Source organism: Heptranchias perlo, chromosome 12 (assembly GCF_035084215.1).
Source record: "Heptranchias perlo isolate sHepPer1 chromosome 12, sHepPer1.hap1, whole genome shotgun sequence".
Lineage (NCBI taxonomy): Eukaryota > Metazoa > Chordata > Chondrichthyes > Hexanchiformes > Hexanchidae > Heptranchias > Heptranchias perlo.
Genome location: NC_090336.1, coordinates 26,591,685 through 26,605,837, shown reverse-complemented (window position 1 = coordinate 26,605,837; position 14,153 = coordinate 26,591,685). Strand labels below are relative to the sequence as shown.

Here is a 14,153-nt window from a genome sequence, read left to right as displayed (position 1 = left end):
TCATTATTGAGCAAGATAGGTTAGGGAGGACAAGGGAATATAATTGTAAGTTACATAAATATAGAACTAGGTTAGATGTTCTGTTCACAGAGACTCTTCGAACTCTGGAACATGTTGCTGGCACGTGCAGTGAATGCGGACTCAGAGCAAGCATTCGAAATGATTAGAGTAAATTACAGAAAAGGAACAAATGTTAGAATGCTGGCTCCAAGCCACACCTTCCAACAGAGCTCAGTGCTAACTATGTGTGATGTTTGTGTGATTAAGCGGAATGTAAGGCTTTTAATTTCCTCCACTTCAGGTGCACTCTCTTATATTCTGTGCCAACTTGTCATGCAATCATAGAATTAGTCTTTAGATATTGTAAGTTGAAGGAGGACATACATAGCGTCAGGCATGTGCCAATCTGCAGTCATTTTATGTGTCAGTAAGTGACCAAACATCACACAGCTAGGCTATGTTATAATACTTTTATGTATGAAGCCCTTTAAAGATATGAGTGTGTCAGCAGTGTCAGTTGTAAGTCAAAGCTTGAATGTATGTACTACAGGAATATGGTAATGTATGGTCAGCCCTGCAAGAGCTATAAGGTTGTATGAGGACTTGGCATAGCCCAGCAGTAAAAGAGCCACCGATTGACAGGCAATGCATTGTGGCCTGCATACATCTGCCATCTACTTGGTAAATGGTACAATTGGATAGTCTTAGCTTGGCTGCTCCCATCAGGTATGCCGTGTTCTTCTGCATCTGTTCCCAGGTCTTGTGAGTGTTGCACACAGTGTGACACTGGCCACTATATCCTTGAAGGCAAGTTCTTTCTGTATCCTCTGGGGAGGGTTCCCTCGGATGGCAAACAGGCAACCATCCTTGCAGCCACCACCTGCAGAAGCATCTCCACTTCATCACCTATCAAATAGGGTATTTGGACTCTATGCCACTCCATCATTTGTCTACAGATTCTCTTTCCTACCTCCATATTTATTTTGGTTGCCATTGATTTTGACAGTCACGTTTTTGCCCCATATAGTCTTTGTTAAGGCAGAAAAATAATTTGAACTTATTCACACCCTTTGTAAAGGCTGAACAATTTTTTGGCGGAGGGGTCAGTCAGGGTTTCCACTCTTGGGGGTCGATTTTAGGATGGCCGAGCGGGTGCGTTCGTGGTGTGGGGGCACCGAAAATTCGGGATTCCCGGGGCAAGTCTGGAGCCCGGCTCCAACCCGCCCACTTCCGGGTTCCCCAATGACGCACTTAGATGCGCGCGCAGCCCCCGCATGCGGCACACCCACCAGCAATTAAAGCCGGCGAGATCCCACTTAAAGCAATTAATTTGATAGTTCAGGTCGTTTGCATACCTGATTGGGAGGATATTTTAGGAGGGGTGGGATTTTCATCTAAACTGAGCGTGTTTCCTGTACTGGGGGAAACACTCCTAGTTGAAACAGACATGTTGCAGCCACCAGCCTGTGGGAGCTGCAAAGGTCCATTTGACAGGTTGGTTGTGGGGAGACCCTCACTCATTGCAGGAGGCCACTCTGTCACTTTGGACAAAGTTTGGCCTCCACCACCCTCCTCCTAAAAATAAAATTCACCAACTTGGAACCTTAACCCCGGTGTGCAGACACATTTACCTACCTTGCGGACCCCCTCAAACGTACATCTTCCGGATGGGGGCTGCCATAGCTGCAGTCATGACCTCCTTGGAGGACGAACAGCATCACTAGCCTCGCTGGCCACGCCATCCGCCTCAGACACGTGGAGCTCCATAACACAGTGCTGTGACACATCCACCTGCACAGCAGGAGGGAGGGCATCCGCAGAGAGAGATGCGTTGCAGAAGGCACTACCCTCACCACAGGGTCTACAGACCAAGGCTCAGCTTCCTGGACCTCTCTGAGGAGCAGTGTATACGGAGGCTCAGAGTCAGTTGCCAGGTAGTCGCGGACATCTGCAGCCTCCTTCATGACGAGCTGCTCCCGGATGGACCGAGCAGCATCTTCTTACCTGTCACTGTCAAAGTCACCACTGCCCTCAAATTCTTCGCCTCCGGATCATTCCAGGGTGTCACCGGGGACATCACCAGGGTCTCTCAGTCGTCTGCACACAAGTGCATAAGGCAGGTCACCGACGGCTTGTTCTGCAGGGCCTCGCACTATATCAGCTTCCCCATGGATGACCTCAGCCAGACGGAGAGGGCAGTGGGATTCCATGCTGTGGCTGGCTTCCCACAGGTGCAGGGTGTAATCGATTGCACCCATATAGCAATACAAGCACCTCAACACAAGCCAGGACCGTTCATCAATAGGAAGGGCTATCACTCCCTGAACACTCAGCTCATCTGTGACCACCGCAAAAGATTCCTTCATGTGTGCGCCAGATACCCTGGTAGCTGCCACGATTCCTTCATCCTCAGGGAGTCCAACGTCCCGCCCCTCTTCCACTCACCAACACCCGCAAGGGCTGGCTCCTCGGGGACAAGGGATATCCCCTGCACACGTGGCTTATGATACCTCTGAGGAACCCCACCACTGAGCCACAGCTTCGTTATAACGACAGCCAAATCACTACCAGGTCTACAATTGAGCTATAGGGCTGCTCAAGATGTGCTTCATGTGCCTTGATCATTCTGGGGGAGCGCTCCAATACGCACCAGACAGAGTGGGACGCATTATAGTCATCTGTTGTGCCCTGCACAACATTGCACAACAGAGAGGGGTGCCGCTGGAGGAGGCCCCATCCACATCGGCCACCTATATTGAGGAGGAGGAGGAGGCCGAGGAGGAGGAGGAGCAACCCATGGGCAGAACAGCGGCTCATCTGGCTGCTCGTGAGGTCAGGGAGTCGCTGATATGTGAACGGTTCTCCTAACGTCAGACAGTGTGAAGAGTCCAGTCCGCATCACCTGGACAGAGGAGCGGCCACACCAGCCCCCTCCCCCACCCCTGCACAAAACCGTGGTGCAACTACACCTACACCCACTGTAGAATGACCCAATGGATGGCATCAAGTGTCCGTGTTCATGGTGAACCTCATGAAAGGGACTTATTGCACAAGACGGCCAAGAATGGGCAAGACGTGGCAGTAGTGGTGATATTAATAAGATTTACTGTGAATTTGAAAGAAAACACATATAAAAAACATGACAAATCGTCAAACACCCTTATGCATCCCCTTTGTGCTCATAAAACCTTTGGCTTACGCTTCCTACTACTCCTACATGGTGCTTCCCCTGTGGCTGGAGCAGAGGTAGTGACAGGTTGCTCTTGTTCATGCTCTGACCGATTAGATGCTTTGCGTGGACGCCCTCTGGGTTTCGGTGCCCGTGAGGACCCTTCCAAAGACTGCTCCACCTGACCCTGTGCAGGGGCAGATTTGACCACCTGGAGAGGAGGCAGCATTGCGGGTACTGGTTGAGAGGGGGGGCAACGGGTGAGACGTGGAAGCGCTTTGAGTGGCGTCCCCACTTCCACGTCCCCTTTTGCCATCATCCCTCTCCCGGGCATCCTGGCATCTCTTCTCCTATCAAGGCAAAACACAGAGAAGCGTGATTGAGTGATGGTTGCATGCATTGGTGTGGGTGGGGGTGACCGTGAGGGAGATGCATGGGAGGGTGCGTGTGAGACATAGCCATGAGATTGTATGAGGATTGGGTTGTGTGGTAGTGTTCGAATGGGAACTGGGGCGGTGAATAAGTGCAGGCAAGGTGAGGATGATGGTTGAGTGGATGTGACGAGTGATGCGAGAGTGTTGTGGTGGCAGTGCAGAAGGAGTTGTGTGGTGGTGGAGGTGATGTGGAAGACGGAGTGTGGGAGAATGCGTAAGTATACTCACTTTGGCTGACCAGGTTGGGTCATTAAAGCGCTTCCTGCACTGGACCCAGGTTCAGGAGATGTTACTGCTGCTGCTGCTGCTGACCTCCTCTGCCACCTCCAGCCAGACCTTCTTGGTGGCAGAGGCAGGCCACTTCCTCCCGTCCGCTTGGAAAAACGTTTCCCTCCTCCTCCTCACCCCATCGAGCAGCACCTGGGGTGAGGAGTCTGAGAACCTTGGAGCAGCCTTGCCTCTGGGCTGCTCCATGCTGCCAATTTGGTTCTTTGCTGCAGGAGGAGCATTGGAGGACTGCCCCTTTAAACAGGGCTCCTCCCGCTGACAGCCTGTGATGCGGGTGCGCGGTGCGCCTGCTGCGCAGGTCTGGAATGGGAAGCCCGGAAGTAGGAGTAAGTACCTTCAATTAGGCTGCGATTGCGTGCGGAGCACCCCGAATTCACTGGGCGCGTTACCCTGTGCCTCCCTCCTAATATCGGGCCCTTGGTCTCTAGCATTGACCTCTGGCTGAAATATTAATGTTTAGACATTGAGTAAAGACAGGATTGGATTCAGCTATGTTGCTCCCTCAATCAAATAGATTATGATGTGGAGAATAGCCACTTGGGTGAGATGCCAGAGTGTTGCCAGTGTCCTTGGAAGGGTATTGTAGAATGTGTTACTCGAGCAGGGAAAATAAAATAAACACATTCAGAGACACCCTTGTAAAGGAAGAAAAGTAGCTTCATGAAAATTATTTATATTGGACATTGCGTCATGGGCTGATCAGTACAGGTGGCAGGAATAGTATGCTGGAGTGACATAAATTAAAGAATGTGCGGTACATTTTTAACTCTCATGTTAATGTTTTTCTTGTCACTTCCATCACGCAGATGAAAAAAGTCCATATTGACACAAGGGACCATGGACCATCTTCCATCGTGGGAATTGAACCCAAGCACACACCCTTACTACATAAAATTCAACCACAGGACCCACTAATACAAGAGAATGGAGGCTATGTAAGTGCAGTATGTCATTGCTGGTGAATGCACATGTATCATTTATATAATTTAAATGATTTCTTTACCAACTGTTCTCAAAATGAAGTCTATAAATCATAGGTGAATAACCATTTGTTGTCCAATCACAAATGTTGCTTTTTCATTCATGAGTGCCGAAATCCGTGGCAGCCATGTCAAGTGACCATTTTCTTGTCCATTTCACAAGTCTATAAATTTCACAGTAACTGCCATATCTATTCACTCTTCATCCTGTGGCTTAAAAGTTAACAACTTGGTGGGGTGGTTGATACGGGGTGAGGGAGGGACACGAAGAAGGGGGGGAGGCACAGGCACAATGGGCCAAATGACCTCCTTCTATGTTGTATGATTCTATGAACTTCTCAACTAGCCAAGGCCATATTTTTTGACTAGAAAAAAGAAATCCCTCTTGCCAACTTGTAATTAATGGTTGACAAGTATGAAATGTACTTTTTAGGAGTGGGGGAGGCATGGCAATAATAACTTCCATTTATATAGCACCTTTAATGGTGTAATTTCAGGGATGATGTGGAGATGCCGGTGATGGACTGGGGTGGACAAATGTAAGGAGTCTTACAACACCAGGTTATAGTCCAACAGCTTTATTTGAAATCACAAGCTTTCGGAGCTTTGCTCCTTCGTCAGGTGAGTGAAGAGCTTGTGATTTCAAATAAAGCTGTTGGACTATAACCTGGTGTTGTAAGACTCCTGACATAACTTCAGGGAGGCAGAGACGGGCAATAGCAAGAGAAGAATAGGGGGCGGTGAGCGACTGAAGCCATAACTTAGTTTGTAAACTCTTAAATGTGGCAGTTGGTTTCTGCATGTGTAAGATAAATGGCTGATGAAAAGAAATTGCCTCTACCATAATTTTTTTTAACCTTCATTAATTACCCTTCACACCAGATCACCTCCTACATTTAGGAGGCTAAGGTGAGCCATCTGCTGCTTTTGCTGTAGGATTTCTTTCCTCTTTGTTTAAAGTACAAAAGGTCAAAGATCAAGCAAGAGACTGTAGTTATTTTCTAAACTTAAAGAATTTAATTTGACATACAACGCAACAAGTTTTTACCAGAAATAAAGTAGTACCTTTTCATACAACCTTTTTCTAGTGAGTACAACTCAGGACAAAGAATTGATCAAGTTATTTGGTTTGGGAGAAAAGGAAAGTTCCTCTCCTACGCCGTCTTGTCTGGACGTCACATGTGGTTCTCCTGAAAACCCTTGTAGAATGGGGTCTTTTATGTGGTTTTCTTCCAAATCCACTGTTTGATCATCATTAAATCGACCCATACATTATATGGGTCAATTTAAACACCAAATAATCTCATCAGTTTGCAGGCCTTGCTTCCTTATCTCTGTAACTGTCAGCATTGTTTTTTCTCATCAGTTACTCAGGTTTTATAGCTTACAAAGGCTCCCTTTGGTCTTGCTGATACCTATGTTCCTCTCTCCAAACAATAAGCAAAGACCATCATGCATCCTGATTTTGGTCAAGCTGACAATTCTGTGTTCTTTTAACATGAAATCGAGGGTTTCAAGTCCAAAAGTCTATAATAAAAAGTCCAAAATCCTTCACAGCTCAACCAGAAACCAGGAGATGCATAAGAGCAGCCCAGTAAATATTATCAATCCAAATATTCCTTCCTTGCTGAATGGGGTGACTAACTTCTGCTTTCTGTGGCGGTGAGGCTGAGACCGAAAGCTCAATGAATGGGAGGAATGAATCTGCTTTTCTTAGCATTTTAGAATGTAGTGTCAATGCTCCAACATGCTGCCGCAACAGGTCCCTGCATCCTTTAGCTGACTTTTAACATCCATGAAATTCTCCACCAATTCCCAATTTTCTCTTTTCTTTCCTGAAGGCAGTGATTAACAGTCACATTCTATAGTACAACTCCACCGCAATCCTCCAGTACCATATCCAAATGCCCATTCTTTTATATGCACACCTGGATAGTGAGCATTGGCAGCCTATTCGATGATGGTAGCATCACAGCTAAGACCTATCTTGTCTTCATCCTACATCCACATACGTGCACTTTCCAGCAATGGTTACTGATGAAGAGAGAGAACCCTAGATGATTAATTTCCCCCTCCCTATTTCAGGGACACAGACTAGTCGTAGTACTCTCACTGCTGCCCTTGCTGAGATCAGTATACTCAACACAGACCAGGGATTGAACCTGGGATCTTCCTTGAACCTTTCTGTTTGGCATAGTATCACACCAGGTGCTGTATATATCAATGGAGTCATTAGGGAACTAGAGATCCATTAAATTTGAATCCCTTTGTGTTTTTGTTTATCTATCAGTCGAGTATTCTGAATACCAGTTACTTGGTTGGTGTGTGGTACAATGATTTCCTATTTAATTGGTATCTCATATTAAAGAATAGATGTAGACTGGGATTGTTTCTGTTTATAGCATTCTTCAATAATTTTACAACAATTCATCTATATTGATATAGTGTGTTTCTGTATTTTAACAACAAGAATACATAAAAATGTATGAATTTTAGTTTAAAAAATCTGGAAATAAAGAAAGGCTGGTATCAGTAAAAAAGTAACCATGAAGCTGTTGGATTGTTGTTAATGTCAATAATGTCCTTTAGGTAAGGAAATCTGCCATCCTCACCCGATCTGACCGAAATGTGACCTCAGCCCTCTGAAGCGGCCTAGCAAGCCACTTAGTTGCAGCGGTTCAAGAAGAAGTCCCAACATCACCTTCTCAGAGCATCTAGGGATGGGCAATAAATGCAGGCCTTGCCAGCAGTGCCCCAATCCTGAGAAAGCTAAGTGTATCCTATACTTTGGAGAATTGACTTCCAATATTATCTGAAGTAGATTTTCTCTTCCAAATCCCATTGATAAATCAGGCTGGCTGGTCAATCATCAGTGCAAACTGGAATACTAGAGATTTGCCTCGCTTGGGTATCAAATTACTGAGACTTCCAGAAATTATCACCTCGGTTCCAATCTCCCAAACAATGGATATTGCTCATAGTTTGCTATGAGGAGAGGTATTGAACAAAGGGAGCGTTATGGGATATCAGCTCTATAAAAGGAATCCCAAGTTTAATTAACATTTTTTTCTTTCTCCAACTTTCCCTCTGATTTTCTCTTGTTGTGGTGTGGTTCCATGGGTAGTTGCAGCCAAAGAGCCTGGTCAGCTAGGATTGGCAGGCTGTTTGACCATACCTGATCCAGTGTTAATATTCATACGCTTACCCTTCCAACTAAGGCTGCTCGAAAGCGATAAGGATCGAGAACTGTAAGCCATTTTTCTTTTTCACCCTCCCTATCCTGGTGATGTTGACATCTCCCCCATCAGCCGCAGCTGAAATCTGCTAACAGCACAGACCAGAGATTGAACCTGGGACCTTCCTGTTCCATTAAGCTCGGTACTTACCCGCCATATACTCATTAAGCTATTGGGGGACACTTTGTTCCTGACATTTACCTCTTTGTATTGTTGCAGGGACCAAACTACATGTCTACAGAATACAATACTAAATTCAAACTCAAGCCACTGGATTTGCCAGGTACGTAATCTTAAAGTACGTCACCTTTTAAAACCCGCAGATGTATCATTTGTCCTTGTAGCAGGTGCAAAAACTGGTATGTTGCAGAAAGGAAATATGGGCTGCAGGGAGCCTTGGGGGGACTTGTCAACTTTGTCGCCTGGGCAGTAACCTGGTGGAGTGGATCACTCGCCTGATTTTTGTTCCATTGAGTTCAGGTACTCAGTTAAAAGCTAATTAAAAGAACTTCAAAGAATTTGGAGTATCTTTTTTAAATTTTGCAATAGTTTATGTATTATGTAAAGCAGGTATTGCATTTATAGGGGTAGAAATTGGTCCTCATTGCACCCGTTTTCTGGACGGGTTCAAATAGAACCAATCTCGGGGCACTACGTCCCACACCAGATCTGCACCTGAGCATACAAGCGCCGCCATATTGGTAAAGGTGTCTTTGCAGGCGCCACGGGTGGTCGCCTAAAATAGGTGTTAGGCCCCTCACATTTACATTTACAAAGCGCTTCTTTTAGGCCCCCTTGCAGAAATTGGTTTAGATGAAGCAGGACACTTGCCAGGCCAGCTGCCCTCAGGATTCTTCAGCGGCTGCCACCAACAGGTAAATTTAAATTTAAAAAGTGTCCTGTGGAGCCTGTGGACGCCACAGTTTTCGCAGCCCCCACCCCTAACCCCCCCCCCCCCCACTGCCACTGCCACTGCACCCCTCCCTCCCCACCATTTTGGGTTTGCCCTTTGGGCCACTGCCAGCGAGGCTTTATAAAATATGTAGAGGCGGAGCAGACGCAGCAGATTGCGCAAATAATGTTTATGCAACCCGAGGAACAATTTTGGGCCAGGCTCAGGCCTCCTAGTTGGGCACACATTGTTGGAGCATTGCTGGTTATGGACCAGAGAACAGGCCAATTTCCACCCCACAGTTTCTTGTTGTGTCGCTTTCTGCTTCTGTGTAATTACCTGTAAATAAACCTATTAGTTTTAGTATTACACATTGATCCAACAATGTGGAATTTAACACCTTTCGGAGTATACAGGATAACGTGTGGAAATTCAGGTGGACTTCAGTGTGGTATACCAAGGTTAAAGAGTAATTGTTAGTCTGTGTGACACAATCTGACTCATGGCACACAGAATGGTGCATATGTTAGTTCATAGGAGACTTGGACAGAAGAAATCTTCATGGGACATTGTACAAAGTAACTGGAATAATCTTACCTCACAGATCAATCATACTACTCCAAACCAATGAACAATCATGGAGTTATCAGGGACTAATCAGTCATGATGATCTGGAATGCACTGCCTGAAAAAGTGGTGGAAGCAGATTCAATAGTAACTTCAAAAGCGAATTGGGTATATACTTGAAAAGGAAAATTTTGTAGGGCTGTGGAGAAAGACCAGGGGAGTCGGACTAATTGGATAGCTCTTTCAAAGAGCCGGCACAGACACAATGGGCCAAATGACCTCCTTCTGTGCTGTAAGATTCTATGATATAAACAAAAACTTGCTGATTTCCCCATCCTGTATTTCTTTTCTGACAATGGTCTAGAGCTCCGTCAATTAGACACAAGCCACCTCCCCTTCCCTTTTAGCATTTTGAAGGGACCGCTCCCTCCGCGACACCCTGGTCCACTCCTCCATCAACACTCGCTCTCCTCCCCACTGCATCTTCTCTTCCGAGCGCGGGAGATGCAACACCTGCCCTTTTACCTTTTCCCTTCCCACCGTTCAGGGCCCCAAACACTCCCTCCAGGTGAAACAGCGGTTTACTTCTCTCAATTTGGTATACTGTATCCGATGAACATAATGCGGTCTCCTCTACGTTGGGGAGACCAAACACAGATTGGGTGATCGCTTTGCTGAACACCTTCGCTCAGTTCGCAAACGTAACCCTGACCTTCCCACTCTCACTCTGACTCTCTGTCCTCGGCCTCTTACACTGTTCCACTGAAGCTCAACGGAAGCTCGAGGAGCAGCACCTCATCTTTCGATTACGCACTTTACAACCTTCTGGATTCAACATTGATTTCAATAACTTTAGATCATAACCACTGCTCCTATTTTTTTGGACAAGAAGTGCTGGTAATGGTTCCGATATTGCCATTTACAGCTCCTCTAGACCCATCTTTTGTTTCTTTACTTGTCCCATTACCACCCTCCTTGCCTTGCATCATCATCCCTTTTGTCATTTAATTACTCCTGCCCTCCACCCTATCATACACCAGTCCTTTTGTTCTTTTGTTCTGGATTGGGGGTAATATTCTGGCATGGGTGGAGGATTGGTTATCTAACAGGAAGCAGAGAGTTGGGATAAATGGTACATTCTCGGACTGGCAACCTGTAGCCAGTGGTGTTCCACAGGGGTCGGTGCTGAGTCCCCAACTCTTTACAATCTATATTAACGATTTGGAGGAGGGGACCGAGTGTAACATATCAAAGTTTGCAGATGATACAAAGATGGGAGGGAAAGTAGAGAGTGAGGAGGACATAAAAAACCTACAAGGGGATATAGACAGGCTGGGTGAGTGGGCGGAGATTTGGCAGATGCAATACAATGTTGGAAAATGTGAGGTTATGCACTTTGGCAGGAAAAATCGGAGAGCAAGTTATTATCTTAATGGCGAGAAACTGGAAAGTACTGCAGTACAAAGGGATCTGGGGGTCCTAGTGCAAGAAAATCAAAAGGTTAGTTTGCAGGTGCAGCAGGTGATCAAGAAGGCCAACGGAATGTTGGCTTTTATTGCTCGGGGGATAGAATATAAAAACAGGGAGGTATTGCTGCAGTTATATAAGGTATTGGTGAGACCGCACCTGGAATACTGCATACAGTTTTGGTGTCCATTCTTAAGAAAAGACATACTTGCTCTCGAGGCAGTACAAAGAAGGTTCACTCGGTTAATCCCGGGGATGAGGGGGCGGATATATGAGGAGAGGTTGAGTAGATTGGGACTCTACTCATTGGAGTTCAGAAGAATGAGAGGCGATCTTATTGAAACATATAAGATTGTGAAGGGGCTTGATCGGGTAGATGCGGTAAGGATGTTCCCAAGGATGGGTGAAACTAGAACTAGGGGGCATAATCTTAGAATAAGGGGCTGCTCTTTCAAAACTGAGATGAGGAGAAACTTCTTCACTCAGAGGGTGGTAGGTCTGTGGAATTTGCTGCCCCAGGAAGCTGTGGAAGCTACATCATTAAATAAATTTAAAACAGAAATAGACAGTTTCCTAGAAGTAAAGGGAATTAAGGGTTACGGGGAGCGGGCAGGAAATTGGACATGAATTTAGATTTGAGGTTAGGATCAGATCAGCCATGATCTTATTGAATGGCGGAGCAGGCTCGAGGGGCCGATTGGCCTACTCCTGCTCCTATTTCTTATGTTCTTATGTTCCTCCCCCCCTCCCCCCCTCCCCCCCACCGCCTTCCTCCTTTCCCTGGCTCTGTACTTGCTTAAAAACTGTTTAATCTTCAACTTCTTCCAGTTCTGGCGAAGGGTCATCAGCCTGAAACATTAACTCTGTTTCTTTCTCCACAGATACTGCCTGACTTGCTGAGTATTTCCAGCATTTTCTGTTTTTAATCAAATAGCTAGCTGGATGAAAGAAATCTTTATGAACTTACGTATGATGTCGCTACATTTTGTGACTATAGCAGTTCTTCCCTCAAAGTTTACCAGAGGTCATGTTATAATGTACACACAATACAGAGCTATTAAAGACTTTTATAGTTTGAAAAATAATGTAGTTCTATGGATCACACTGAAAATGAGCACATACTGTACTCACACTATAATATCAATTACTTATCCAAACTTCACAGGAGTGGTAATGTGCCATTTCAATGTTAATGTTTTCAGAGAAGAATATTCAATTTCATCATGTGCCATTGTAAAATATTTTTATATTCTGACAGCTTGTGATCTAAGTATGAAATTATGTTTGGCCACTCTATTTATAGTGTTAGTGTGGATTTTGGTCTGACTCCGAGTGGTGATTTTTTCCCACAACAATAGTAATAAAAGGGAGCTGACTAGATGCATAATTCAATTTCCATTTGCAACCAGAAGTGGTTCAAGTTGAATAAAGTCTCTTCCGACTGCCCCAGAGACTCAGATGGTTAAGTCAGTGAATAGCTGAGCTATTTAGATGAAGATGGTCCCAGGCTCAATCTCTAGTTTTTGCTGAATTAGTTGATCTCAGTCCAGGTGACAGTTGGGGTAATGCAGTTGGTCTCGGCACCCCTAGTTTAGAGATTGGAGAATTGGCCAGGGCTCCTACTCCGTAGATGGCGACCTTACCTCTAGTTCCTCAATCAATTGGCCCTTATTAATGTGCAAGCCTAGATAATGAGTGTCAATGGGCTGTTGGGTGGGATGGGGCAGACTCCGAAGCTGACCTCACCCAACACTCACAGCTGCACACTTTCTAATAGGGGTCACTGGATAAAATAGAAGCATGCCTGTTTTCTCCTCACTAGCCCAGGAATGCTGTTTACATAATAGTTACTGATGAGGAAGGCCTTTAGTCCTAACTTAGTCCCCCCATTTCAGCATGTTTCTTAAAACATTCCAGAGTTTTTGTCTGAACTAATCTTCCTGGAAGTCTACTTCATACCTTGATGATTTTGTGTAACGAATTTCCTGACATCAGTCCTAAAGTTACCTTTCACTAGTTTGAACCTATGACCCATTCTCCTACTCTCCCAGTTTAACTTAAGCAGTATTCTGGATTTACTTTTTAAGTTCCCTTAATGATCTCATATATCTGCATAAGATCGATTACCTGTCAGACATCTTGTAGCAACCCACCGCACCAGCTGAGATTAGATAAGTCATACACCCACTGGGGATCAAACCTGGGACTTTCCTAGTTTGTTTCGCTCAGCTTCACACTGGGCATTCCATTTACCAACTGAGCTTTCCAAGGAAACATGAATTTATGAAGTTATTTTCTTTGCATTTGAACATACTGCAGTTGATGTCAGGGAGTACGAGAAAAAAAAAAGCATGTGAGGAATCATTGATTCTTTCATGGAGGGATCGTAGGTTTTTCTTGATGGATATATCAAGATAGGTGGAATGGCCTTTATCATCCATATATTTCTTTTGATCTGACCAGTTTTTGTACACTTAACATACGTGTATGGAACAAAGCAGCATTATATTTTACGCATTTACATTCTATCAGGTACTGACATGCTTTCACTGATTATGTATCAACAGTCTTTTCCCAACACAAAACAGTGGGGAAAAAGGAGAACAGTGGATTCACAGAAGGCTCTGAACTGAAACCCATCACTTACCACCACCCATCAGCATACCGAGGTGACCTGCCGGTGAGTTATGGATTGAAACAGTGCACTGTAACCAATGCTTTCAGCAAATGCAGCTGAGTTCATCCTGGTGTCTGTTTAAATTTCTTTTAAAAGTAAGCAATTCAGAGCGCTGTAGGGGCTCCAGCACATTAGTGCGCCATGGTTGACACAAGGATTTCAGTGAGGTTGTGAGTGAAATGTTTGGTGTTCATCTGAACTGTGAATAACACCTAGCAGTGCTATTATAGATTCTGTCCTTAAGTTGCAACTGGAGATGGCATGTTGAGCTATACAGCAATCTGTATCGGTATCACAATCTCTTACTCTTATGGACTGTTTCAATGGTACCAGGCATTCCCCTTGCTTTCTTTCACTGGGGAATGAGAGAAAGCAATGTAGGCAAGCTATCCCAGCATTCAAGGTGATATAAAAGACCAGTATGAAGCCAAAGGGCCTATAAT

The 14,153-nt window shown here is 45.2% G+C and overlaps 1 protein-coding gene across 1 annotated transcript in view; it reads left to right on the top strand.

The window, feature by feature from the left end:
- The window catches only part of saxo4 (stabilizer of axonemal microtubules 4), a 127,426-nt gene that overhangs the window by 20,368 nt on the left and 92,905 nt on the right, over window positions 1–14,153 (top strand). Inside the window, exons 5-7 of the mRNA XM_067993827.1 lie at window positions 4,698–4,826; window positions 8,327–8,390; window positions 13,601–13,713. Coding sequence (XP_067849928.1) covers window positions 4,698–4,826; window positions 8,327–8,390; window positions 13,601–13,713 — 306 coding nt within the window. The remainder of the gene's footprint in view (window positions 1–4,697; window positions 4,827–8,326; window positions 8,391–13,600; window positions 13,714–14,153) is intronic.